We start from the raw sequence: 25,223 nt of genomic DNA, 5'->3' as shown, positions 1-25,223 counted from the left end.
CGTTCTGCCGAGACATGAGGTCAGATCATCTGACACACACACACACACACACTGCTGTCTGCTGGAGATGTGTTTGGGTTCAGGATTACAGGATCTGAGGAGAACAGGGAATAGTCACACTCGCAGTAACCCAAGTTATGTGATCAGATTACTTTTTTCAAGTAACTAGTAAAGTAACGCATTAAATTTAAATTTACAACCAAATATATCCGAGTTACTTTTGAAAAACGTTTCCCCGTGTACTGACTGACAGCTCTCCTGTCCTCATGTTGAGAGGAATCGAGAGTAAGTGCAGAAGCGTACGTGTGTAAACATGATGAGTGTAGTTGTTCTAGACTAAATATTAGTGGTGCAACGGATCACAAAACTCACGGCTCGGATCATATTACGGTTTTCGATTAACCGATCAGAAAAAAAGGAATTAAATAAATGAATAAAAATAGTTGGCTTTGAGACAAATGTAACTTTGCTTCCCATTTATTACATAATGAACACTAAGGTCTTTGAACAGACACAAATAACAATTTAAAACAAATACTATAGAACTGTTATAAATAGTTAGGCTAGATGTCTAACAGAAGTCTTCAGGTAGCTTACATAAATGTAATAATATACATTATAATTAAGCTGCATGCTTACAGCCTAAGCATTATAAACATTAATAAATTAATGTAGAGCCCCATTCCAGCTAACATCTACTCACTTGTGAAGATCATGTGACAAATGTATTATGGTATTGTCATGAATTAAATTTTTTTAACATTTCTCTTCACCTGTTGTAGTAGTTTTACACAAACAGGCCAGAGGAGATCCTGAAAGCTGATTGGTTTGTGTCACAGGCCGGGGGGGGGGTCAAGCCAGACTGCACCAACCCCTGAAACCCAGGACCACCTCGAGGAGCGTGCCAAAGACCAAGCAGACAATTGAGTAAAACTTAACAAGGTTTATTGAATAAAAATTAATTAAAAAGTCTTGATGCTGTTTTCTGTGTCCCCAAACCAGAGCAGGACAGGGTCTTGTGGTCACAGCGAATCCTGCGCTGAACAGACGGGTACGTATCCAGGCAAGCCAACCTTCTCGGACCGTCGAACGGTCAGGGCTTGGCCAGTGCAGGAACTGATGGCCAGAAGAATCTTCTATCAGACAGGTGAATATCCAAGCGTGAGTACCTTCGTATAGGCGCAGAGCGGAACAGAGTCTCGTGGTCTCAGAGGCTCCGGAGCTGGACAGGCGGGTAAGTATCCAGGTAACCCAACCTTCTTAGACCGTCGAACGGTCAGGACGTGGCTAGTGCAGGACTGATGGCCAGAAGAATCTTCTATAAGACAGGTGAATATCCAGCACGGGTACTTTCACTTAAGCGCGGGGGACCTTCCTTTGAACAGACCTCCCATACAAGAACTCGGCGGGGAACGACTCCTGCTACACAGACAGGGTGAACAATTCATTGGCATGCATTTTCCTTCAATGAAGTAACGAGAGCTTACGGCTGTGGGGTGCTGCGGTCACAGCTGCCGAGAGGACACTTCTAATGACCGCCTCTCCTTCCAGCAGACCTCACCAAAAGGGAACCTGGTCAGAGGGATTCTTCTATTTGACAGACAGAGCAAGGTATACTAGTTTACGTCGTTTTCTCAGATGTAAAGATAATTTTCAGATTAACGCCTGGAGTCTTTCTTCAGTGACAGTGATGCGATTTCAAGGTGGAGAGTACACGGCGGTCAGTATATATATATATATATATATTATCCCACACACTGCAACCTCACTTCAAGCCAATACTGTGCAAACACATCAATTCAGGCACTGCATATCCACTCTCTAGGTGTTTCTCAATGTCAAGGATACTTCCTTGGCAGGACGCGTCCTTCCAAGTCATTTCCTTCAGAGGCTAGGCGAGGATCCTCTTTAGGATGCGAGAGAACACGTAAATGGAACATTCTAGCAAGTGCACGTTATTGCGTCCGTTAGTGAAACCCCGCGAACTCTAACGCGAAGGCGTCTTGAATAAACCTAAAAGGGTTGTATTCGCTGTAAAAACTGGCTCGCTATACATTATCCCGCTTATTACATGTCTGCCTACCTAACAAAATAAATCAATAATTTGAGACAAAATAATTGATTTAAAAAGGAGTTTATTGATTTAAAAATTATTGTATTGCCTGAGTGAACAGAACTGCGTCCATAGCAACATTCTAGCTGTTAAAACACATGCAATGGTAAAATATGTGAAATGCAAACAAGGTGATGGCAAACAAGCTAACAATTGTTTAAATGACAGGTTAGCCATAACGTAATTTGTATAATTTGTAATACCAATACGGTAGTAATTTGTACTGGCATTTAAACGTTAAACTTTACTTATATGACAATTATAACAAATGTATGGTAACGTAAATATATTCAAATTTAAAAGCATATTTCCCCGTTTTTGCTCCGACTCCGCTAACGTCCGACATTTTGTATTTTTTTTTAAACAAGATAGCAAAGCTGCGCGCATAGGATTGTGGGCGATTTGAGAGCGCGAAGTCTACACACATGCACCCTTTCCTGTATGTGGGATATTTTCCGAACGAAGGACTCCGCCCTTGGTTGAAATTCTGAGGATCCTCGACATTGGAACAGTCCTTCGACGGATGTCGATGACGTAGCATCCTCGAAATTCCGGCTTCCGAGGATCCTTCCTTGACATTAAGAAACGGCTTCTCTCTCAGTGCAATAAGGCCAGCACTCACCCAACGATCGTCCCTTCCACTGTCAACTGAATCAGGTCTTTATCCAATAGTGAGGAAAATTGGATGCCTCCTCACTGGCACGGGGGACAGAGCGTTTCTCACCCACACTCGGAAGAAGAGAACAGGAGTTCAAATGGTCACTCAATCCACCCACGCTCATGTGACACGACACTTGTGATCAAATACACTTCACAACTTTACATCCATGCTGGTGCAGGTTCATGCATTCAATAAGATCCAAGATCATACTACTTATCTCCCTTCCAATGATGATGGCGTTCTCCAGTCTTCACTCAATTCTCGTGACTCACTCTCTTTCCATTCCTTGACGTCTTCACTCGTGTTCGCTCGATCGCCGTAGCACCCTTCACACAGCCGAACAGCCGAGCCCCGCAACACTCTTCAGATAACTCCACACATCAGCGGCACCGCCAAACCGACTTCTCCCGAGGGAACACTCCAATGGACAAGAACCACACGGACAAATAACGGGAGGAAGAATAACCCGAGAAGGAACAGCCCGAGAAAGAACGACCCTTCACTGTCTCAGCACTTCCATTTTATGTGGTTCGTTTGTCTCCATCGCCCTATCACAGATCCCAGTGTAAATCACCCGCACCTGATGTCGATCTGTCATTAGTGTTGTCATGGCGACAGGTACACAGCCGAGGCCGGGCCGGTGTTACCGTGACACCATCCCGGGTGGAACACAAATTCCACGGGACTTAGTTCCGCCTTCATTTCGTCACCTTTTGACATTTCCATGGTTTCTTCTGATAATGATTATGATAATGATGAAATCTCGTTTAGCCTCATTTGTTCCTTTCTTAAACGCATTTCAGACGGAAGTAAACGACATTGCTTCATTTGAATATCCATTCTGATTGAATATCCAGTGTGTGAATTGAAACAATACACACATAAAAATAAAATACCTATTTTTGTACATTGTTTGGAGAAACATGGGCAAATAATTATAAACAACCAACTTTATCATTTTCAACATTACTAACTTTCTCAGCCTTCCTCCCCTTATTAGCTGAAAAACATGAGAGGATGTCCGATTAAAAACGAGAATCCAAGTTGACCAGTTCTGTCATTCATGGTGTCACAAAACAGGTTTAATAGAAAACAGATATAGGCTAAAATCTCATTTTGAATCAAGTTTTTGTTCTGTCTATTTGTGCACAGGGTTTGGTCGCCTCAGAATGGAGTAATTATCTGCACAGCTGAACATTGAACATTGAATTGTGAATAGTTTTGTTTGAATAATTTATATAGGTTAAGTCTATATATTTTATAGGCTAGGCATATACATTACATAAAAAAATCTTATCCTTATCTTATAATTTACACATATATTTATATATTCTTTGTAACCCCATTTTCACATTTTGGTATTCTTGCAATTGTTAGCTACAATATACAATATAGAGCTATACAATATACAATATAGAAAGTTTTTTTTAAGTTGGTGTTAAAAATAATGTAAAAAGTAAATAAAATAAAAAATCTATTGTTTTCTGCTAGATTTGGCATGCGGACACTAAATGTGATTTTAAAAACGAGCTGGGAGTTAAAACAACGGCAACCAGGAATAACCTCAAAAACCCAAATAAGTGGATAGCCTACTATATTTTTGTTTTGTTTTTTGTGTGACCACATTTCCTTCTGTTCTTCGATCAAATGTAAAGAGGATACGGTCTCAAATCGTTGTATTGCTCGGTGGGGAGGGGTGTGTGACGAACAGGACCAAAGAGAAAGCGAAACATAAACTTCAGCGCAAGACGTGCAGACAGACTCTCCAAACCCTGACGTGAGTAACGCATCCTATAATTCACTTTAACCAATTCTGCTATAGTTATAGATTTTTGCTACGAAGCCACTAAAAGGACATGGTGAAGAAAAAATATATGAGATGGGATATATGGAATTATTTTGCGATCCCGATAAACTTTGCCTTCTCTCGCAAAGAACACAAAAGTTTTGCGAGCGAAGTAACGCAACAGTTTTTGCAAGAGAATACAAAATAGGCTAATTTTCAAATATTTTTCCACCACCATGTTCATGCAGCCTTAGGGTTTCCGTATGTTACTTCCGTATGTAATCTGCCATTGGGCGGTCCCCCTTCAAAATGTAGGCTACACCTTTGTACCTAAGAACCTTATTAAAGGGGACCGTCGCAGTGTCGGCTTTTGTAGGCTACCTTTTTTTTCGGAGAGTGAATGTTCTGACGAACAAGGTCCTGAGTTTATTAGAAGTATATGCAAGTCTGTAAATACATATCACTCGCATTCTTCTGTCCTGTTATTTTAAATATTCGTCCTCATTAATATGCAAATCAAAAGACTGGGTGTTGCAATATTTTGTGCCACGTAGCTATCGTTGTTTTGTGCTATGGGAGCACGGGGATCGTTTTGCTTTGATCAAAGTTCGCACACACGTGAACTCAGTGTTTCGTTTCAGAGCAAAATAATAGTAGGAAAAAGCAGAATCGTCTCAAGGTCTCACAGTTGTGGACATTTATTTTATGAATGTTAAAACAAATCATGTATTTGCTGAAATAAAATTGCCCAATATTCGACTGGCTTTGTAGAGTGAAAATAAGACGAAAGAAAATAATATGCAACAATGTAAAGTGTAGGCCTACTTTTCATGTTGAAATTAAATTGTAAAAAAAAAAAAAATCTTCGCAAAAATTACCTTTTAAATAAGAGTCTCAACAAGTTAAGCACAAATAATGATAATCAAGTAAAATTATTCTAACCTATTTTACCATGTTTTTCCCTATTATTAATATAAACAAATATTATAATTAACTAAATCGTTAAATGGTAGGCAGTTATTTTTAAAAGTATATAAACATTACAGATAGATGTAATTATAATAAATACACAGAAAAAAATGTTTTGTCAGTTCTGCTTAGAAACTGTTCTTCATGTGGTACAATCTACAATAACTGGTTTTGTTGAAATGAAATAAATTATTTAAGATTACTGATGATAACTGAGTTCAACCGACATGTAAAACTGGTTTTGTTGAAATAAAATAAATTTGAGATTATAACTGAGTTCAACCAACCTGAAAAACAAGGTTTTACTGAAGCATAACTGCAGCTGATATAACCTGATTTCCCCAGCAAGGTAAAATTACTTAAGTTTGATATAATCTTTTTTGTTTTATGATGAAAGTCCTTTTCCACCTTGATGTTAATACACTAAAAAAATATGAAATGCTCTTACTTAACTTATTTGAAGACATTTTACTCGCAACTTAACTTAGTTTATTCTAAATAAATGAGTTTAATTGTATTGACAGTGTTGCTCATCATTATGCACAATGTATATAATGAGCCACGAATAAAGACATGTGTCAGAGCATTAAACTCACAGCCTGAATGTTGAATTATCCATATAACTGAACGATTTGAGAGAACATCACATGAACTGACTTCATAAATTGATGTTGATGTTCCTATAATGTTTTTGTTTTAACTAAAATATTGATCAGTGTTCCCGTTGGTTGGCAGTTATTTGGAAGGTAGGTATAATATATAAAAGGAAGATAGGTATGAGGGGCCGTACAAGCCAAAATCCATTCTTCTACTCTCACACACACATTGTCCTTTCACATACATATATACTCTCTCACACACATACATTGTCCTTTCACATACATATATACTCTCTCTCACACACACATTGTCCTTTCACATACATATATACTCTCTCACACACATACATTGTCCTTTCACATACATATATACTCTCTCACACACATACATTGTCCTTTCACATACATATATACTCTCTCACACACACACATTGTCCTTTCACATACATATATACTCTCTCTCACACACACATTGTCCTTTCACATACATATATACTCTCTCACACACACACATTGTCCTTTCACATACATATATACTCTCTCACACACACACATTGTCCTTTCACATACATATATACTCTCTCACACACACACATTGTCCTTTCACATACATATATACTCTCTCACACACACACATTGTCCTTTCACATACATATATACTCTCTCACACACACACATTGTCCTTTCACATACATATATATACTCTCACACACACATACATTCTCCTTTCACATATATATATATATATATATTTTTTTTTTTGGTATCCATTACTTCCTCTTTAAGCAGGAAGTCACACTCAGACCAGGAAATACATGTGCAAGATTTGCTCAGCTCTTCATTACAACTTTACAATGATGGTATTCAAAGTAATCCTGTTTTCTTTTCAAGTACAGTTTTTACTTTTCAGAGTAAGTAGCAATGAACATGAAATCAGACAATTTTTTAATAATGTGCTGGAATGTATTGACCAACTGCAAAGAGAAGCAGATTCGTTTGTGCATGATAGGCTGCATAGAGAACTCTGTGATCACATTCAAACCCTATCTGGATTTCTGTCAGTCTCAAGAAGTGTGTGTGTGTGTGTGTGTGTGAGAGAGAGAGAGAGAGAGAGAGAGAGAGAGAGAGAGAGTATGTATGTACGTGAAAGGAGAATGTGTGTGTGTGAGAGTATATATGTATGTATGTGAGAGGAGAATGTATGTGTGTATGAGAGTATAAATGTATGTACGTGAAAGGAGAATGTGTGTGTGTGAGAGTATAAATGTATGTCGTGAAAGGAGAATGTGTGTGTGTGTGAGAGCATAAATGTATGTACGTGAAAGGAGAATGTGTGTGTGTGAGAGCATAAATGTATGTACGTGAAAGGAGAATGTGTGTGTGTGAGAGCATAAATGTATGTACGTGAAAGGAGAATGTGTGTGTGTGAGAGCAGAAGAATGGATTTTGGCTTGTACGGCCCCTCATAATATATATATATATATATATATATATACAGAGTGTACATATATATATATGATTGATAGACGTATAACTACGTCTATTTTTGTAAAATAATGTTTTAAAATTGTGTTAGTACCACTTATGTCATAAACACCTTGTGAAACGTTTAATTGGGTTGATATAATCTCTCTATATTTATAACAATATTTTGCAATTGATCATGTTTGAGACAAAACTTTACCCTAAATTTTTCCACAAAGTTTTTTAGAGAAATAAACGAGAACCGTCTGGAAACTTTCTTTTTAAGTTTTTTTGTATCAAATCAAGACTTTAATTTCTTTGCCTTTTTCTCCTAGTGACACAAAATGGACGTTAAAAAACTGATGATTGATGCACTTGAGGGTCTTGTGGATGAAGACTTGAAAAAATTCAACTGGCAGCTGTGGAATGGTCTGGTAAAAGACATCGAGCCGATTCCTCGAGCAAGGCTTCAGAGAGCCGATCGGACAGATGTTGTGGATTGCATGGTAGATAAGTACAGTGATGAGGCTGGGAAGATCACAGTACAAGCGCTGCGCAACATCAACCAAAATCATCTCGCAAAGACCCTTGAGTCGAAACTTCCAGGAGGTAAAGATGTACAATTTATACCAGTTTCCCAGAGAGCAAGCAACCATTGGAATAATGTTAAACCAATGTTAACATGTCAATGTTAAGGTTCCGCATTGAATCAATATCACTTTTGCACCCACAAGTAATGTTGAAATAATGTTGACATTTCATCCAAAAATCAACAGTAATGGCATTGAATGTGATGCTGGTTTAACATCATGTTTGCACTCTCAGAAAATGAAACACAAGAACTAAAAGTGACTTAAAGCCACACAGCCTGAAATCCACTAAAGAAGACATTAAATCTGTGAAGATCTCAGCAGAGGAGGATTAACCAACTCCACAAACAGCATTACCAGCTTCACTTATTACTAACCAGACTGACTTTATTTCTGTCAGACGTCTACAGAAGTTTTATTGAGAATTAACAGAGGTTTATACTGTTTAACAGGTTTAACTGCCTAACTAAAGCACACACTGATCACCATTATTTTCTATAAATCATAAACATAATCATGTTTATGATTTATAGAAAATGATGGTGATCAGTGTGTGCTTTAGTTGGGCAGTTTGACTCTTGGCTTTTACTTGTCAGTTTTGGGGTGTGTGTAACAGTGTTTACCAAAACACATAATTTGTTGCAAAACCAGAAGAAGCCAGAAACCAAGATGATCAGATGAAATAGTTTCAGCCTTATAAAGTAGAATCATTTTTTAATCTTATCACTGACCAAAAGTGGTTATATATTTTTAATAGATTGCAATCACCAACAATATATATATATATATTTTTTTTTTTTTGCCACATCAGACATTCTCAGTTTAGATTTTTAAAAATATTGTCTTCTTTTATTGGCAGTTGATTTCAGGCTGTGTGTCTTTAAGTCAGTTATAGTTGTTGTGTTTCATTTTCTGAGAGTGCAAGCATGATGTTGAACCAACATCACATTGTAACATTGATTCAATGACATTATCATTGATTTTTGGTTGAACATTAATTGCGGGTGCAAAAATGATGTTGATTTAATACGGTTAACACATTAACATTGATTTGACATTTTTTCAATGGTTGCTTGCTATCTGGGTTACCAATGAATATTAGTGTAGCACTCTGAAGTATATTGTGTTCATCAATTTAAAAATTGATAAAGTAATATAGTTCACATATATTTTATATTAGGCCAATATAAAAATGTAAAATATTGATATTGTAAACAAGAACGTTAGACATTCCATTTTTTTCACAACATTTCATAAAAAGTTCTACTTCTGCTTTCACTGGGAGCAGAGCTTTAGCATTCAAGTCTTAAGATGGAAGATTTTAATTTGTAAACGAATGTAGTTGCAGACTATGTTTTACACAGCAGAATGTTCTTTGGGCTTTGGATATATTTCGAAACTGTGTGTGTGTGTGTGTGTGTGTGTGTGTGTGTGTGTGTGTGTGTGTGTGTGTGTGTGTGTGTGTGTGTGTGTGTGCTTTCCTGTCCTCAGCTCAGCCGTCTGTGCAGGAGGAGACCATTGCTCCAGTGTCCGTGGATCAGCAGCCAATCCAGTCCGATTGGATAAGACCACTCAACATTCTTCCATGCAGCCAAGAGTTTAAGAACAGACTTCTTACAGAGAAGAGAAATGACGCAAGTATCTCTCTTTCTACAATACATTCAGGAGTCAGTCCTGCTTCTGTAGGGCCGCCGTCCTGTAGAGTTTAACTCCGTCCAGAAGCTGAAGCGGCAAGAGTTCAGATTACCTGAGGATTTCAGGCTGAACGCTTCCAGACGGTGGACCGATCCTGCACATTAATATCAATATGTTTTACCAATATGTGGATTGGTGTTTCCCAAGCCTTAAAGGACAAGTTCGGTATTTTACACTTAAAGCCCTGTTTACAGATCGTATCTGATGAAATAGAACGGTTAAGATTAAAATTTGGACACATGCTCCTGTCCCGAGAATTTTAGTTTTATTTAGCTAACCCCCCCCACCCCCACAATGGTTGTCTATGTGCACTGGCAGATTCCTTCCTAAAACACATTAAACTTTCGTTTACAAAGACGTGAAACTCACCGAGTGGTCAGGGGTGTTCACTGATACGGTCCCAAAAAAAAACCGCTGAAAAAGATGCTTTCCAACAGGTTTTATCGTAGTGTTTGTCCACCTCCATTGACTTGTATTGAATGTGCTGTGTGAGGTACGATATTCCTCCGCCGCTTCTTCTTCTGCTTCTTCTGTGTATTAAATGAAATGCCAGCGGTTTGCTTGCAATCGGCAAAGGTGCATTATCGCCACCAACTGGTGTCTATTATTCAAGCTCTCAACGGAAGAATCTGGGTGTGACGCGTTTGGCAAAATAGGTCCACAAACGCTAAATAAAACTAAAATTCTCGGGACAGCAGCATGTGTCCAAATTTTAATCTTAACCGTTCTATTTCATCAGATACGATCTGTAAACAGGGCTTTAAGTGTAAAATACCGAACTTGTCCTTTAAGATGCATAATTCTAAACAGAAGGTTATCAGTAAAAAAAAAAAAAATCTGATACTTTTCAAGGATTCAAGAAATGGATCATAAGTGACAATAAAGACATTTATAACGTCACAATATATTTCTATATTCAATTTAAATGCTGTTAGAATAGAAATAGAAAAGAATCCTGACAAAAATCTGCATTGTCAACATTGATAATAATCATGAATGTTTCTTGAGCAGCAAATCATCATATTAGAATGATTTCTGAAGGATCATGATCCCGTATTGGTATCAAACAAACTCTCTTTTTTATTATTATTTATATACCTATTGCTTATGTTATTTTAGTCTCAGTATACCAACAAAAAAGACAAACAACTGATCCAAAATATGCACTGCTATGTTGGGAAACACTCAATCTTTTGCTTGTATATTAATTTTGCATACATATATATATATATATATATATATATATATATATATATATATATATATATATATATATATATATATATATATATATGTATGCAAAATCAATGTACATGTATATATATTTTTTTTTTTATTTTTTTTTATAGATTTATATACCAAAGGATAAGTCTCAGAGGAGACGTTTAGCTCTGCTGATCACCAACATACAGTTCCACTATGAAGAGTACAACAGGTACGGGGCTCAGAAAGACGAGGAGAACATGGAGTGGCTGCTGACAGCGTTGGGTTACAGAGTTGAGAAATACACAAATCTCTCTGGAAAGGTGTGTGTATAAATCATCAACATCTGAAGTTAACCCTTGTGTGGTATTCATATTTTTGTTATTCAGCCAGTGTTTGTGGGTCTGGTGCGTTTCGGGTTTTTAATTCAACATAATCAAACAATTGTATGTTAAAATACTCAACAGATGTTTACTTCATCCCATTACAAGCAATATAAACAGCATATATGGTTAATATTTTCTCTTTAACTTTGTTAGATCACATTTAAGAATTTGAGTGTCCTGAAAGGCGCCCAAAAAATTAAATTAATTATTATTATTTATTATTACTTTACCGTAAACAAATATGGTAGAAATATTTGAGTCTTTACAGAACTGAACTAAGTTTATGGTAAAAAAAACTGGCCGCTGGTTTCAAGTGCTTTACCGTAAATAATACGGTAGTAATTAGGTTTTATGGCATTGAACTTCAGTTTATGGTAAAAAAATAAAAATAATAATAATGTAAGTCAATAAAGTAACAATATTATGAAAGATAAGATTCTAAATGAGCTCAGTGAATAAAGCAACTACATGATGGTTATGTAATCATCAATACACAGCCAACATCACCTGATTTATTTACTCTCTGATTTTCTTGCCATAATCAATGAGTTTTATAAACAGATTTACAGCAAACAGAGAAAAACTAATGTTAGAAAGTCAAGGGTCCAGACCAGCAAACTGCAAACTGACCAGCAAATTCATGCGCTTAGATTGTTCAAATAGAGCCCTATTACTTTTTGATCTTTTAATTTGTTTGCCTTAACATTTTAAGCTGAAATTTCTTTAAACATCAAACTGAAAACCATCATACTTCATAATTTCTCAAGCCAACATCAAAACTTGTCTTGACTGACTCGTCTCATATTAGGCATTTTTTATTATGCATGTCTGCATATTTTTTTCTTTTTCTTTTTTCACAGGAAATAGATGCTAAAGTCAGGAACTTTGCTTCTTATTCCGACCATAAAGACTCGGACAGCACCTTTGTGGTTCTGATGTCTCATGGGAAGAGAATTCACAATAAAGATGCCATTTTAGGTGTCAACTACCATCCCAAGAAAAACACCGATGATTTCTTCTTTGTTGACGAGATCTTCTCTCATCTGAACTCAGAGAAATGTCCGGCTCTGATTGATAAACCAAAGGTTATTCTGATTCAAGCCTGCAGAGGAAGTACGACATCACTGATAAAACTCAACTCATATCATACTGCTATTACTCTTTTTACTCTGTATTCATATTTTTCCTGGATTTATTGTAATATTGTCATCCATATCATTAATAACCGTTTCTCTGTCCAGGTCACCCAGGAGGTGTGGACATACAATCAGACGCCATTGTGCACAGAGAGAAAGACTTTGTGTGTTTTAAGTCCTGCCTCCCTGGTAAGTGCTCAGAAAACACTGATTTCTGAAATGAGATTGACTTGTAGCTCAGACATTTCTGTTCAACAATAAAACAACTGTTTACCTTTTTTATACAATGAAACCCCTCAGATGTATGATAATAGTCTATTCATGTTGGCAAGTGTTTCTTCAATAATGAACACAGTACTTCAACCTAATGGCTTTTCTCCACAGATATCAGTGCATACAGGAATATTTTGGAAGGAAGTTATTTTATCTGTTACATCGTGGATGTGTTCTGTAAATGGGCTCATTATGATGACATTATGGAGTTGTTCAGGAAGGTAAAAGTAAAAAATTCTTTATTTCAGCTCAAAGTCAAAACAATCTCTTCCAGTGCTTTGCTCAGCTATAATAAGTACAGGAGTTCACTTCTTGTCACATTCAAATGTGATCTTTTTATTACAGGTCACCTTACGCATGGCGACAGACCCACGATTCAAACATTCAGAGGCTAAACTAATGCCGTGTATCGACAGGACGTCCCTTCCCAAGAAACTCTACCTGTTCCCTGGACTCTGAGGATGTGTAAAACCAGTCCAAGGCAAGACACCACAGGTTACTCGTATAATCATGCAAATGAGACATTATGTAAATACATTTTCAGACCAGAAATCTGAACTTTGGATAAAGTCTTGTTCAAAACTTATTTTTAGAAATTATTTTGAGATTTTTATTGTTACTGAAATCTACAAAAGAAATGGACAGTTTAATGAAAAAAGCAAAATAGAACAAAATATCAAGACCAGTGAACGAGTGTCTTGCCTTGAATCGAGTTAAAGAGGCATTATATGCAAAAGGGCAAATATACTGGCAGTATTGCATGCAATTATCATGGATAATCATTTTACTCTCTTTTAATTAATTTTTTTATACTTTTCTATTTTCATATTACTATTTTTACATTTGAACTGCTGAGGAGTCTCCATCCAGAATTGCTCTTCTTTCATTAGATAGCTTCTTCTTCTTCTTCTTCTTCTACTTTTTATATAACTTTTATAAAAGTGGAAATTAATCAATAAAGCTTTTCTAATTTGTTACCATGCCTTTGTCTCTTCCTGTTTGTAGAAGATTTCACATTTGAGTCTGACTCATTTTAAATGTCAGACTGAATCTGATCTCGCTTCATAAAAGGGAAACTAACAAAGCTTTTGTGTAGCACTCTCAATATTCTCATTGCTGAACAAATGTGTTAATAAAACATAAATATATAAACAAAAAATATAAAAAAGGTACTGTAAAATTTCAAAGTACAAACTAAGATTTATAGTTTTAATAATTTCATTATAAGATAATAGTGTTTAACAAATAGTGAGACAACAGTGACTTTACAACAAAACGCATACGTGTTGAGTTGCAGAATATCATCTAAATTTATATTATTTAACGGCTCTTTGTAATGCTTGATTCTGATTGGTCAGTCGGGATACTCTGATGTCAGTTATTCCTCACCAATTAATTGGCTAAGTATTCAATAATTACATTAAAAACAAAGTGCTGGAAGATGCATATGACACACAATCTGGGAAACACTGGGAGTTTCGAAGTCGTCATCTGATTGAATTCTACAGGATACCCGGGAAAAACTAATACAAACAAATGCCATTGTAAACAACTGATGGGAGAAGTGGGAAGACATGAAAGTTAAACAAGACCTGGTCAAACCGGATATTTGCACACATTAACCAGGATATCGAGCACTGCTAGAAGCAACACATGATGTTATTACTGCCATTTGACACGGATAATGCGTCGCAATTCGCAGTGTTGGGCAAGCTACTTGGAAAATGTAGTGAGCTAAGCTAGCAGTTACTCTACATTAAATTCAGCTTCACTACACTGAAGCTCCTCCCTGGGAAGAGTAGCAAGCTAAGCTACAGTAATATGGCAAAAGTAGCTTTCTACTTCTAAGCTATTTTTTTTTTAATTCATTTTTTTAATTTTTAAACATAATGTCAGTCAAACAGATAGGCAGGCATACTTTATCAGTTCAATTGTTTATTCACAAACTGTTCAAAACCAATTAAAAATAATAATAATAATAATAATAACTATATAAAAGTATAACAAAACCAGGTGTTGAGAGTGTGTGCATCTTTCCATTAAGCAAATTTCTCACGGGTCAGCTCAAGGATTGAGATTGGTACGTGATGTCCACATCCGGAGCAGAATGTGGTGGTAATGCACCTAAAAGCTGATTGTAGGGCCCTATGATTTTTTTAAATAATTTTTTTCACATTCTAAATTATTATTATTATTTTTTTTTTTCTGTATTATGTTTTTTCCCGTTTTAATATTTTTGGACTCCCATTTTAATGGTTAAATACAATTTTAGTAATCAAAATGCATGTCTAATTAATTGAAACCATGAAACTTATACAATTTAACAATCATCTATTAAAATATTAAAATAAATAAGATTTAGGGCACTATGAATTTTTAAAAAAGAATTTACCAAATTTTCTTTTCTTTTTGTTTTTCTTTTCTTGATTCCATTTTAATGGTTTAATTTAATTGTAATAACCAATGATTTAAGCAAAACTTTCTTCAAAGGTTAAACCATGCTTTTATTTTGACGGGTTGCCGTGTAGACCTTTGAGTCTCTTCTCTGTGTTTGTTTATGATTTGTCGAGTTTTCTCAAATAAAGCTAAAATGCTGCTGAGGTGACTCTCAGAGCGGATAAAGTTCATGCATGAATGTCCTCATATAGGCTGAAAACATCGCGAGCGTCATGCATGCCTCAGTGAGTGTTTGAGTGTGTGATAAATGAAACCGTGCGTTCATTCTGGATCCCGTGATTCTGTCCGTGTTTTCCGCATCGCGGGAATGAAATATGGTCCTTGCCAACCGCCGTAAAAAACATGAAGAAGTCATCGTCACTTACTGATTCAGGATCAGTGATACTTAGCAGTTGTATTTCCGATATGAGCTTGAACTTTACAAATGCTTGGGGAAATGTAGCTTGTGTGTAGTGCTGGACGCTACCGCACTACTTGATAAAAAAAAGAGCTTCGCTACTGAAAAGCTATTTGATCCAGAAAACAGCGACGCTACCACCACGCTACTGAGAAATGTAGTTAAACTAGTAGCGTCACTACTTGTAGCGACGCTACTGCCCAACACTGGATTCGCCTACTTATACTACGCCCTAAATGTACTCTTTTTGTTGGATAACACAATATTTTTCATCAGCTTAGATGTTGATTATTAATCACTCAAACCCTTTATCTAACCCTCTCTACTTAACCGTTGGTTGCGCACATCCACCATGTTTGTAGTTTTCCAAACACTTTTTACTTGTGTTTGTAGTTCTGAACGGGGTCCTCCTCCAAAGCACAGGGGGTTGTGGGTAATATTAGTGATCACGGATCCACACTTCGAAAATCCATCGGAAATAGAAGGGACTTACTTTATTACTTCACAGGGTCTTCTGGCATACTCTGCTCAACATGCTTTAGGACACACTTATTTTAACAAGTGGCCGACAATTAGTAGAGTTGGGGTACTCGAACTCGGACTCGGACTCAAGTCCGGTCTCTAATCCAATTTTAAATGGACTCGGACTTGTCACGCACTCGAATGAATTTGTACTCGGACTTGACACGGACTCGGGACATTTTAGACTCGGAAAAATGTCCGAGTCCAGTCGAGTCCGGGCACTGGATGACACAAAACGAAATTTTGTGATTTTTTTAAATTCAAAAACGAAACGAAACAATGTTGTTTCAGCGTTGAGCATTGTAGCCAATCACAGTTAAGTGCATAAACACAGTGGCAAATCAGAGGCGTTTTAGAGTCCGCATGCGAATAATTCGCTCAAAATGTATGTTTAGAATTAGCACGAGCTGTATCCTTTCGCAAATCCCCTCATAAACAAACAACAAAGTCTCTCTAGACGCAATATAAATAAGATATTCACTGTGCAGTGCGGACAACTTCAGTCAGTGTTTATGACGAGAGTTTTAGGGAGAGTGCCGAACGCGGTAAGTGATGGCTTAAAGGGAGCGCTGTTGACAATCTAAATAGTTTTGTTTTTCATACTTCTAGAGGACCAGTGGTTACATTCACACTGTAAATTATAAAGAGTGATAACTGCATTTAAATGTGGGATTGAATCCACTTAATTTTTGTCCTTTGAGTCATGAAATTGCGATGATTTGACACATAGCAACATAAGAACGTGATAACCATAGCAACATTTTGGCGTCTAATAATGTTATCATTTTTGTTGCATTTATACTTTAGTCATAAGTTTACATACTCCTTGCAGAATCTCCAAAATGTTATTTTTATATGTTTTTTAATAAGACGGATACACATTGTTTTTATTTAGTACTGCCCTGAAAAAGCTTTTTCACATAACAGATGTTTAATAGCCTAAATAAAATACAAACACAAAATAAAGACAAATTACATATTACATATTAATATTGTGTCATTACCTGAATGATCCACAACTTTTTTTTCTTTTTTTTTCTTTTTTAATGGTTGAGGAAAAATCATCCAGCTCCTGCACATTCTTTGCTTTTCCAGCATCTTCTGCATATTTGACTCCTTACTAGCAGTGACTATGATTGTAAGATCCATACTTTCACACTGGTGACAACTGAGGGACTCATACACAACTATTACAAACCCTGCAAACATTTAGTGATGCACAAGAAGGAAGCATCCGTTAAGAGCCAAGAGGTGTAAACTTTTGAACTGGATCATTGGTGTAAATTGGTCTTATTTGTTTAAAAATGCATTCATTAATTTAGTCCAACCCTTCAGAGGCTAAATAAGATATTAGCATGTACAACACAATAAGACAAATTTAAACATCATCATCTTGCTCAAAAGTTTACCCCTGGCTCTTAATGCATCGTGTTGCATTATTAAGCATTACCTTGCAGATTCTAAAAGATGTACAATAGGTAAACGTATGACTGTAACTATACATTGCAATCATTTTGTAAGGTTTAAAATATGAATTTAAGAGCTCAGTGTTGAGACCTTTCGCCGGGATTTGATTGACAGGTGATCTGACCAATTATAATGCAGATACACGCCATTTTTGTTCGACAAACAAACCAAATCAGTTAGTAGATTAAAGGCAGTGGACTTGAACTTGAAAAATAGTATTGATTTCTTTTTGCAGTTCTGATGTTCATTTATGTTTAATTTGTGCTATAACTAGAAGAGATTATCAGTTCACGTGCTGCTTGAACTGAGGCCTACACATTAAAGCACCACAAAACAGTATTTATCGTTTGAATTACATAAAAATTAAAAAAAATTGAAAGCTGAGACTTTATTTCAAACCAAAAGTACCCTGCTCTGTCTTGTCTGTTGGCACATTGTTAGTGTCCTCTTTGCTCCGAACGAGAACATGTGGAGTGAGAGAGGAATGGCTTGTCGGACGTAGCAACAGTAACCAAGAGGGGCGGGTCTTTGTGAAAGGTCAATTTCAAATCATTTAAATCTTTGTGGACTCGGCCGGACTCGACTCGGACTCGGATGTTAAGGACTCGGACTCAAGTCCGACTCGACCCTCTTTGGACTCGGACTTGGACTTGTACTCGGTTGTTAAGGACTTGGACTCGACTCGGACTCGACAAAGGTGGACTCGGACCCAACACTAACAATTAGACATTTATTCGACATTATATTTATAAAAATTAATTAATTGTAAAATAAACAATGTTAATTTTTTCCAAATCTGCAACTGCACTCTTCAGAAGAACTTGTGGAATTACATATTGATTAGATACTGAAAGATTCTAATATAATGATAAATATAGAGACTGATATAAATGTGTATGATATAGATTTGCTGAATGCTAGCGGGAGATGAGAAATTATTTGCCTTTCTACTAATAATAGAAACGAAAAGAGTTTAATACTTTTTCGTAAACCGTTTACTTTGTTTTTACAGTTTTGTCTGATGATTTCTCAGACGGTCACAGAGCTGTTAAACAGAGACAGCAAATAAACTGGAGCTCTGGCTCTCAGGCGCTGAGGCGTTTTACATCATATTAACATGTAATTAGTTCAGGAATCCATTCGTTTTGCTGGTGTGATTGTCAGACGTCTGTTATAAAAGATCACTACAGTAAATATAATTTTCATCTGCCTTGTCGTTCATTCTTTCCTATCAAAATCCCCAACATAACCATGACAAAAGCAAAGCAGATGATGAGCAAGTCTCGATGTCTCTCCATGAACGATGGCTCCTTTTCACCGGTCAGAGTAACGTTAGCTGGGAGGACACGCAGCGGGACGGACTGGTCTTCCAGGATCATAAAGGGAAACAGTTTATTGGCCAATGGCACTCTATCAAATGCTGCAATGACGTGATTAATCCTGGCATCAGAAAAGCTCAACTTCCTCCAGCGTTTCAGACGCAACGGCTCCTGAACCAACTCATAGCAATACTCAAGCTTTACTCTCACTACCTGTGGATCGACCATCATCTGCAATCCACACGATCCAGCCGCCATCAGTCTGTACGAGTCTCCATCACGTCGGAGACCCCAGAAGCCGTTTTCAGGGGTCAAAGGTTGTGTAGGAGGTTTCCCCTCCAATCCAAAACACACTCCTAGTGTCCATTGGCGACTGTTTCCCACTTCAACATCCCATGTGTGAACACCATCACCGTATCCCACACTTCCCAACACCATCCGGTTCCAGTGCAGACGAATAGCTTTGGGTCTGTCCTGCCGATGGAAACATGAGGTCACAGAGGTCAGATCATCTGACACGGACACGTCTGGTGGAGATGTGTTTGGGTTCAGGATCACGGGATCTGAGGAGAACAGGGAAGTGTCAAGTATGTTGATCATCTTAGCAGTTCTTACAGGAATGATCTAGTCCAGGGGTTTTCAAAGTGGGGGCCGCGGCGCCAGAATTTTTTTTTTAAATATTATTATGAGAATTGTTATGAAATAGCATTATAATAATTTGTTGCATAGCCTATCTGAACATTATACTTTTAATGCTAATCTTTTAGAGATTAGGCGACCGGCCAATCAGTCTGACATGCCGATTTTATGCCGGTCAAATGCACTCGGCGCTGCATAATTAACATCGCGCAACATCAGCATCACACGTGCACACGGACCGCACATGTAGGAAACCTCGTGAATTACGGACGTTTTACACCGCAAGCGCGAGCAACGCGTGAGCAGAGCGTATTTTTTTCAGCATGGTGAGCATGTTAATCAGTGAGTGCATTCACACCGCGAGCAGGAGCGTCGCGTGAGCGGCAGTGAAGCGCGGGTTTCGTTGCGCTGCTCACGCTCAATTAAAGTGAAAGCACACTTTTGATGGACAAAATAATTTTTATTTTACACAAAAAGTGCCTAAAATGCACATTATTTGCATGCCTAGTGTGTTTTAACAAGAACTGGACTATGACAGAAAAGAAAATGAAGACTCAAAAATATAGATACATTTATGAAATTTACCCATTTAAACTTGTTTTTATTATTCAGTTTGAGTAAAAGTATATGGTGTTTTAATAAAAAAAAATATATAGAAAATAAATATTTGTGTGTGCTGTAAAGTGGTTAGAAAAATGAAATTGTATCGGCGGGTCAAACTCAATGAAAAATCGGAATAGGCCTAGAAAATTGTAATCGGTGCATCTCTATAATCGTTCTGATTGGCTGGTATCAAACACCATCACATAATCTGATGTTCACAGATGTTTTATTTATTTAATAATACACACATCCTGCAAAAGGGGGGCCTTGGCCAGAACCTCGTGGTATTTGGGGGGCATTGTCATGGAAAAGTTTGGGAACCCCTGATCTAGTCTAGTACTCACAGTAAGGGCAGACGTCCTTCATCTTCTCCCACACTTGGTACTTCAAGTTGCCCAGATGTTTGGGAACATCAATAAGAGCTTCTGAACTCAGTTCTGCATCTGGGAGTGTGTATTTAGCTCTAAAATACACACACACAACACAATCAGTTTTGAAAGTTAAAGGGATAGTTCACCCAAAAATGAAAATTCGGTCAGTAATTACTCAGAATTAGGGATCGAAACTTGCAGGCCCAGAAAACTTATTAAAGACATCGTTAAAATAGTCCAAGTGACTACAGTGGCTCAACATTAAGTTTATCAAGCGACGAGAATACTTTTTGTGCGCAAATGTTTATTTATTTTTCCCTCAGTGTGGGCCTCGAGTGAGTTCCCGTAGTGTAACAGCGCAGCGCTTCTGTGCCCACGCAGAAGGAAATTAATAGTTGAAAAAAGTCGTTATTTCGCACAAAAAGTATTCTCGTCGCTTGATAAACATAAGGTTGAGCCGCTGTAGTCACATGTAGACTATTTTAACGATGTCTTTCACTTTCTGGGCCGGTGGGTTTCAATCCCTTAGAAGCCTATGGAGGAGTGAGACCGCTCTCAGATTTCATCAGAAATATTTATTTATTTATTTATTTATTTTGAGCATTAATCATTCTGCTCAAAAAGGAGAGGGCTGATGCTATAGCTTATAAGCGCCCACCCCCAATATTAATAAAAAAAATTAAAAAAAATGTTCCTTCCACAATAGAACATAGTGCAAAAGCAACAAGACTACCACAAGGACAACATCAATAACCATCAATAAACCGTACAACAATAGTACAAGGGAACTTAGAACAAAGCAAACAAACAAACACAAGGACAACATCAATAAACAGTACCACAATAGTACAAGGGAACATAGAGCAAAAGCAACAAAACTAACACATACACAACAACAATAAATAGTACACAATAGAACCATGGAACATAGTGCAAAAACAACAAAACATATCTTCATTTGTGTTCTGAGGATGAACGAAAGTCGAACAACCCTTTAATGATCATGAATATTCTAAAATGAAAAATGGAAATCAAAATACCTGTTCATAGGTCTTTGATAATTCTGAGAAAAAGCACAGAAGGACAATAATATTAGACCATATTATAATTTAAGAATAGACTATAACCACCAACAAAAGTATACAACCTCAACCATGTTGTTATTGTAATATTGCATTTATTCACTAGACATTCAAAATATACAATGTAAAAAGTGGGTAAATAAGTTGCATATCTAAATGTTATGACCCTTTTAACCATAACATTTTAACATTTAATATTAATGGTAAATATTAAAGATTAAAATATTAAGAGATTAAAATGATTCAGTCCTGGTAAATATTATATAACAACATAATTTAGATAAGGGCTGTCCAAAATGACACACTATAAACTGGTTGTGCTCAATCGTGTAGAATATGAATTTCATATGGTCCCAAAAACTGTTACTAACCGGAAATTTAAACCATTTACAATGAGGGCAAATTATGTTTAACACAACTTCCATTTATCAACAAAAATGAATTTCTTCTTTTTTTCCAGAGCTGTGTGTGGAGTGAATGGCAGGATTTACCACAGAGAGTGTGTGTGTGTGTGTGTGTGTGTGTGTGTGTGTGTGTGTGTGTGTGTGTGTGTGTGTGTGTGTGTGTGTGTGTGTGTGTGTGTGTGTGTGTGTGTGTGTGTGTGTGTGTGTGTGTGTGTGTGTAGACCTGCAGGAAGGTGATGTCCTCGTCCTCAAGTTCTTCTTTCAGTTCTCTGACTCGGTCACAGAGAGACAGTATTCCTCCTTGTATTCTTCTTTCCATCTTTCCTCCCTTTTCTTTCTGTTCTTCATTTAGAGCTGCTATCCTGCTCTCCTCCTCCGTTCTGAGGAACTGATGCAGCTTCTCAAACTCCTCCCTGATTCTCCTCTCGGTCTGCTGAACTTGAGACTAGGGGAATGTCATGTGTGAAACTGTTAATCATCCACACGCAAGACGAATAACAAGAAAACCTACATGACAGATCTAAAACACAACTTCTTCCTACCAGAGGCTTTTCAATGTGATAGACATTCCTCACTTTGCAAAACATATTGAAAAATTCTAGTAAAATTCTTAAATTACGAATTAGCTTCTGTTACATAAATCTACAAGATCTATAGAGAAACTCATCAGAAGTCAATATTCAATTATTATTTAGTGTTCATTCAATAAATAAATAAAAATCATTAAATTATGCGTACAAAACCACCAGGTAAAATATTTTTTTTGTGTGAAGAAAACGTGATATTTCTGTTCAGTTATATTTATGCTACACAAACCTCACCTGAATGTACCTGGAGATTTTGCTATCTTGTGCTGTACCATTCTGTAATGAGACCAACGTCTTTTCAACGGAGCGAAGATCTCCTCTCAGCTTCGCCTTAACACATGCAATCATACATTTAAACCTCTTTGATTTATTTGGAGAATTAACTGGACTGCCATGCTTAAGTATTTAAAGTGATAGTTCAACCAAAAATGCAAATTCTGTCATTAATACTCACATTCATGTCGTTCTAAACCAGCAAGACTTTCGTTCATCTTTGAAACACAAATTAAGATATTTTTGATGAAATCTGAGTGATTTCTGTTCCCCCAATGACAGCTACGCAACTACCACTTTGACATTTCAAAAAGTTTCTAACAAGATTGTAAAACTCCATATGAATTGAGCGGTTTGGTCAAAGTTTTCTGCTCGCATTATATGATGAACAAATTTAATTTAGGCTTCTATTCACATATAAACATTTCTCAACTCACACATCAGTTGTGATGAACGAAGTTCAAGCATGTTCGCTTACCGTGTGTGAGAACCAATGAGGTTCATTCTCGTGTTACGCAGTTTGAGCTTCAGCAAGAACCAATGAGGTTCATTCTCGTGTTACGCAGCACGTTTGAGCTTCTGCAAGAACCAATGAGGTTCATTCTCGTGTTACGCAGCACGTTTGAGCTTCTGCAAGAACCAATGAGGATCATTCTCGTGTTACGCAGCACGTTTGAGCTTCAGCAAGAACCAATGAGGTTCATTCTCGTGTTACGCAGCACGTTTGAGCTTCTGCAAGAACCAATGAGGTTCATTCTCGTGTTACGCAGAACGTTTGAGCTTCTGCAAGAACCAATGAGGTTCATTCTTGATAACTGTGAAAATGAGTGAAGGGACTATTAAGAATTACTGTAGGCTACAGATGAGCTTCTTACAATTAAGTTACAACATTAAGTTTTAGTTACGCGGCCACTGCTTACAGGTTTTGAACGACAATTTAAATTTTTGGGTGAACTATCCCTTTAATAATTACATTGTTTCTGTATCATCTGCGCACGCGTACTCACCTTGCGTTGTTGTACAGCTTGTTGTAGCGTCTGTATTTTGTGCCATCCGTGCTCATGTTTCTTACACACTGAACACAAAACCTGTTCATCCGTTTGACAGAACAGCTCAATCTTCTCTCCGTGTATCTGACACACATGTTCTCTCTCCCTCTGCTTCCTCGTGTTGTTCTCTCTCAGGTAACACTCACAGGTGTTCCTCAGGCTCAGGTTGGACACCGGTTGCTGAGGTGAAAGCTGTCGACAGACGGGACAGTTTCTGGTTCTGCTCGAGCTCCAGTGATCATTAATGCACTGACGACAGAAACTGTGACCACAGCTCAATAACACAGGGTCACGGAAGAGCTCGGTGCACACGGGGCACGACAGCTCATCCTCAAGAGACATGAGGAGAACAATGAAACTGTAATTCACGGAGAACAAAAACACTTTATAGGAGCAGCGGAAAAGGATGAGGACAGAGAAAACAAAACACTTCTTTATTTAGTACAGCCTCTCTTGTGAGGAAATGACATGTCAAAATTTGATTGGAAGAAAAAGTTGGTGAACAACGAAACGTGTGTCTCTGTACAACAGGAGGCGCTGTTCTCTGAAAACTCTCTCAGAGACACATTTCTTGCAAAAGCATGAAATAAAAAGATTTGTACTTATTGGCAAAATACACACAATTTTGAAATATTTAGCTAGACGTCTGTGACTAGCAGATTCAATCCAATTTTTTTATTTGTATAGCGCTTTTCAAAGCAGCTTTACATAAAATGCATACATCACATTACAATTTAGAATGATCTGTTAAATGCACAATATGTATTTCAGAAATGTACATACCTAGATACAAATATATCAGTTGGCTAATTTAAGGCAGAAGCAATGAGGTAATTGAAAACATTTTTACGAGTTATGAAAATTATTGAGATATTTAGTAGCCTACTGTGTAACTGTTGCATGCTTGTATATTTGGCACAAGTGTGTGTTAAGCCACGCCCATAAACTTTCTGGCAGATTCTAACAGAACACAGCTGCTCTTCTTAAAGGGGCCGCCGCGAAATTAAAGGCGCACACGCCAGATCGCGGGCTTGTCACTCATAACTATAAAGTCTGTGCAGTTTAATTACCATATATTATAATTTCTCTGTCATTTTCCAGATGATTGAGAAAAGTGGATTTTGCTGTCTTTTTTGTTGCACGATGTTCCCTTTTTAGTAAGAAACCCTTCCCTTTAA

At 37.1% G+C, this 25,223-nt stretch overlaps 2 protein-coding genes across 3 annotated transcripts; one reads left to right on the top strand and one right to left on the bottom strand.

Moving 5' to 3' along the window:
* Window positions 1-4,468: 4,468 nt before the first annotated feature.
* Window positions 4,469-13,857, top strand: LOC307001037 (caspase b-like). 2 transcript variants are annotated; one of them, XM_079617138.1, is made up of 9 exons: window positions 4,469-4,551; window positions 7,928-8,201; window positions 9,674-9,816; window positions 11,227-11,403; window positions 12,327-12,579; window positions 12,708-12,791; window positions 12,987-13,096; window positions 13,221-13,371; window positions 13,440-13,577. In XM_079617138.1, exons 2-8 carry the CDS (start codon window positions 7,937-7,939, stop codon window positions 13,332-13,334), a joined length of 1,146 nt encoding a protein of 381 aa, XP_079473264.1. In that variant the 5' UTR covers window positions 4,469-4,551; window positions 7,928-7,936; the 3' UTR covers window positions 13,335-13,371; window positions 13,440-13,577. The 2 variants fall into 2 exon arrangements, with proteins under 2 accessions (XP_079473264.1, XP_079473263.1); XM_079617137.1 differs by having other exon boundaries at window positions 13,221-13,857.
* A 3,439-nt stretch (window positions 13,858-17,296) lies between these two features.
* trim35-1 (tripartite motif containing 35-1) lies at window positions 17,297-25,001 on the bottom strand. Its single transcript, XM_079617127.1, has 6 exons — window positions 24,004-25,001; window positions 22,958-23,053; window positions 22,360-22,581; window positions 21,691-21,713; window positions 20,624-20,742; window positions 17,297-19,600 (listed from the first exon to the last, which is right to left on the bottom strand). The coding sequence occupies exons 1-6, from the start codon at window positions 24,385-24,387 to the stop codon at window positions 18,921-18,923; spliced, it is 1,524 nt and encodes a 507-aa protein (XP_079473253.1). The 5' UTR covers window positions 24,388-25,001; the 3' UTR covers window positions 17,297-18,920.
* Between the last annotated feature and the right edge of the window lie 222 nt (window positions 25,002-25,223).

The sequence above is a fragment of the Phoxinus phoxinus genome (genome assembly GCF_949152265.1).
Source record: "Phoxinus phoxinus genome assembly, chromosome: 6".
NCBI classification, from domain to species: domain Eukaryota; kingdom Metazoa; phylum Chordata; class Actinopteri; order Cypriniformes; family Leuciscidae; genus Phoxinus; species Phoxinus phoxinus.
The sequence above is the reverse complement of the archived record's forward strand: the minus strand, read 5'-3'. Positions and strand labels throughout refer to the sequence as shown.

What these genes read in the sequence shown, in the direction of transcription:
- LOC307001037 (XM_079617137.1), top strand. Translation starts at nt 7,937, where the DNA reads ATGGACGTTAAAAAACTGATGATTGATGCACTTGAGGGTCTTGTGGAT. An exon ending in TTACAGAGAAGAGAAATGAC is followed by an intron (nt 9,817 to 11,226) that starts GCAAGTATCTCT and finishes TTTTTTTTATAG; the next exon opens with ATTTATATACCAAAGGATAA. An exon ending in TTTTAAGTCCTGCCTCCCTG is followed by an intron (nt 12,792 to 12,986) that starts GTAAGTGCTCAG and finishes TTTTCTCCACAG; the next exon opens with ATATCAGTGCATACAGGAAT.
- trim35-1 (XM_079617127.1), bottom strand. Translation starts at nt 24,387, where the DNA reads ATGTCTCTTGAGGATGAGCTGTCGTGCCCCGTGTGCACCGAGCTCTTC. An exon ending in AAGCTGTACAACAACGCAAG is followed by an intron (nt 23,054 to 24,003) that starts GTGAGTACGCGT and finishes GCATGTGTTAAG; the next exon opens with GCGAAGCTGAGAGGAGATCT. An exon ending in AGGACATCACCTTCCTGCAG is followed by an intron (nt 21,714 to 22,359) that starts GTCTACACACAC and finishes GCTTTTTCTCAG; the next exon opens with AATTATCAAAGACCTATGAA.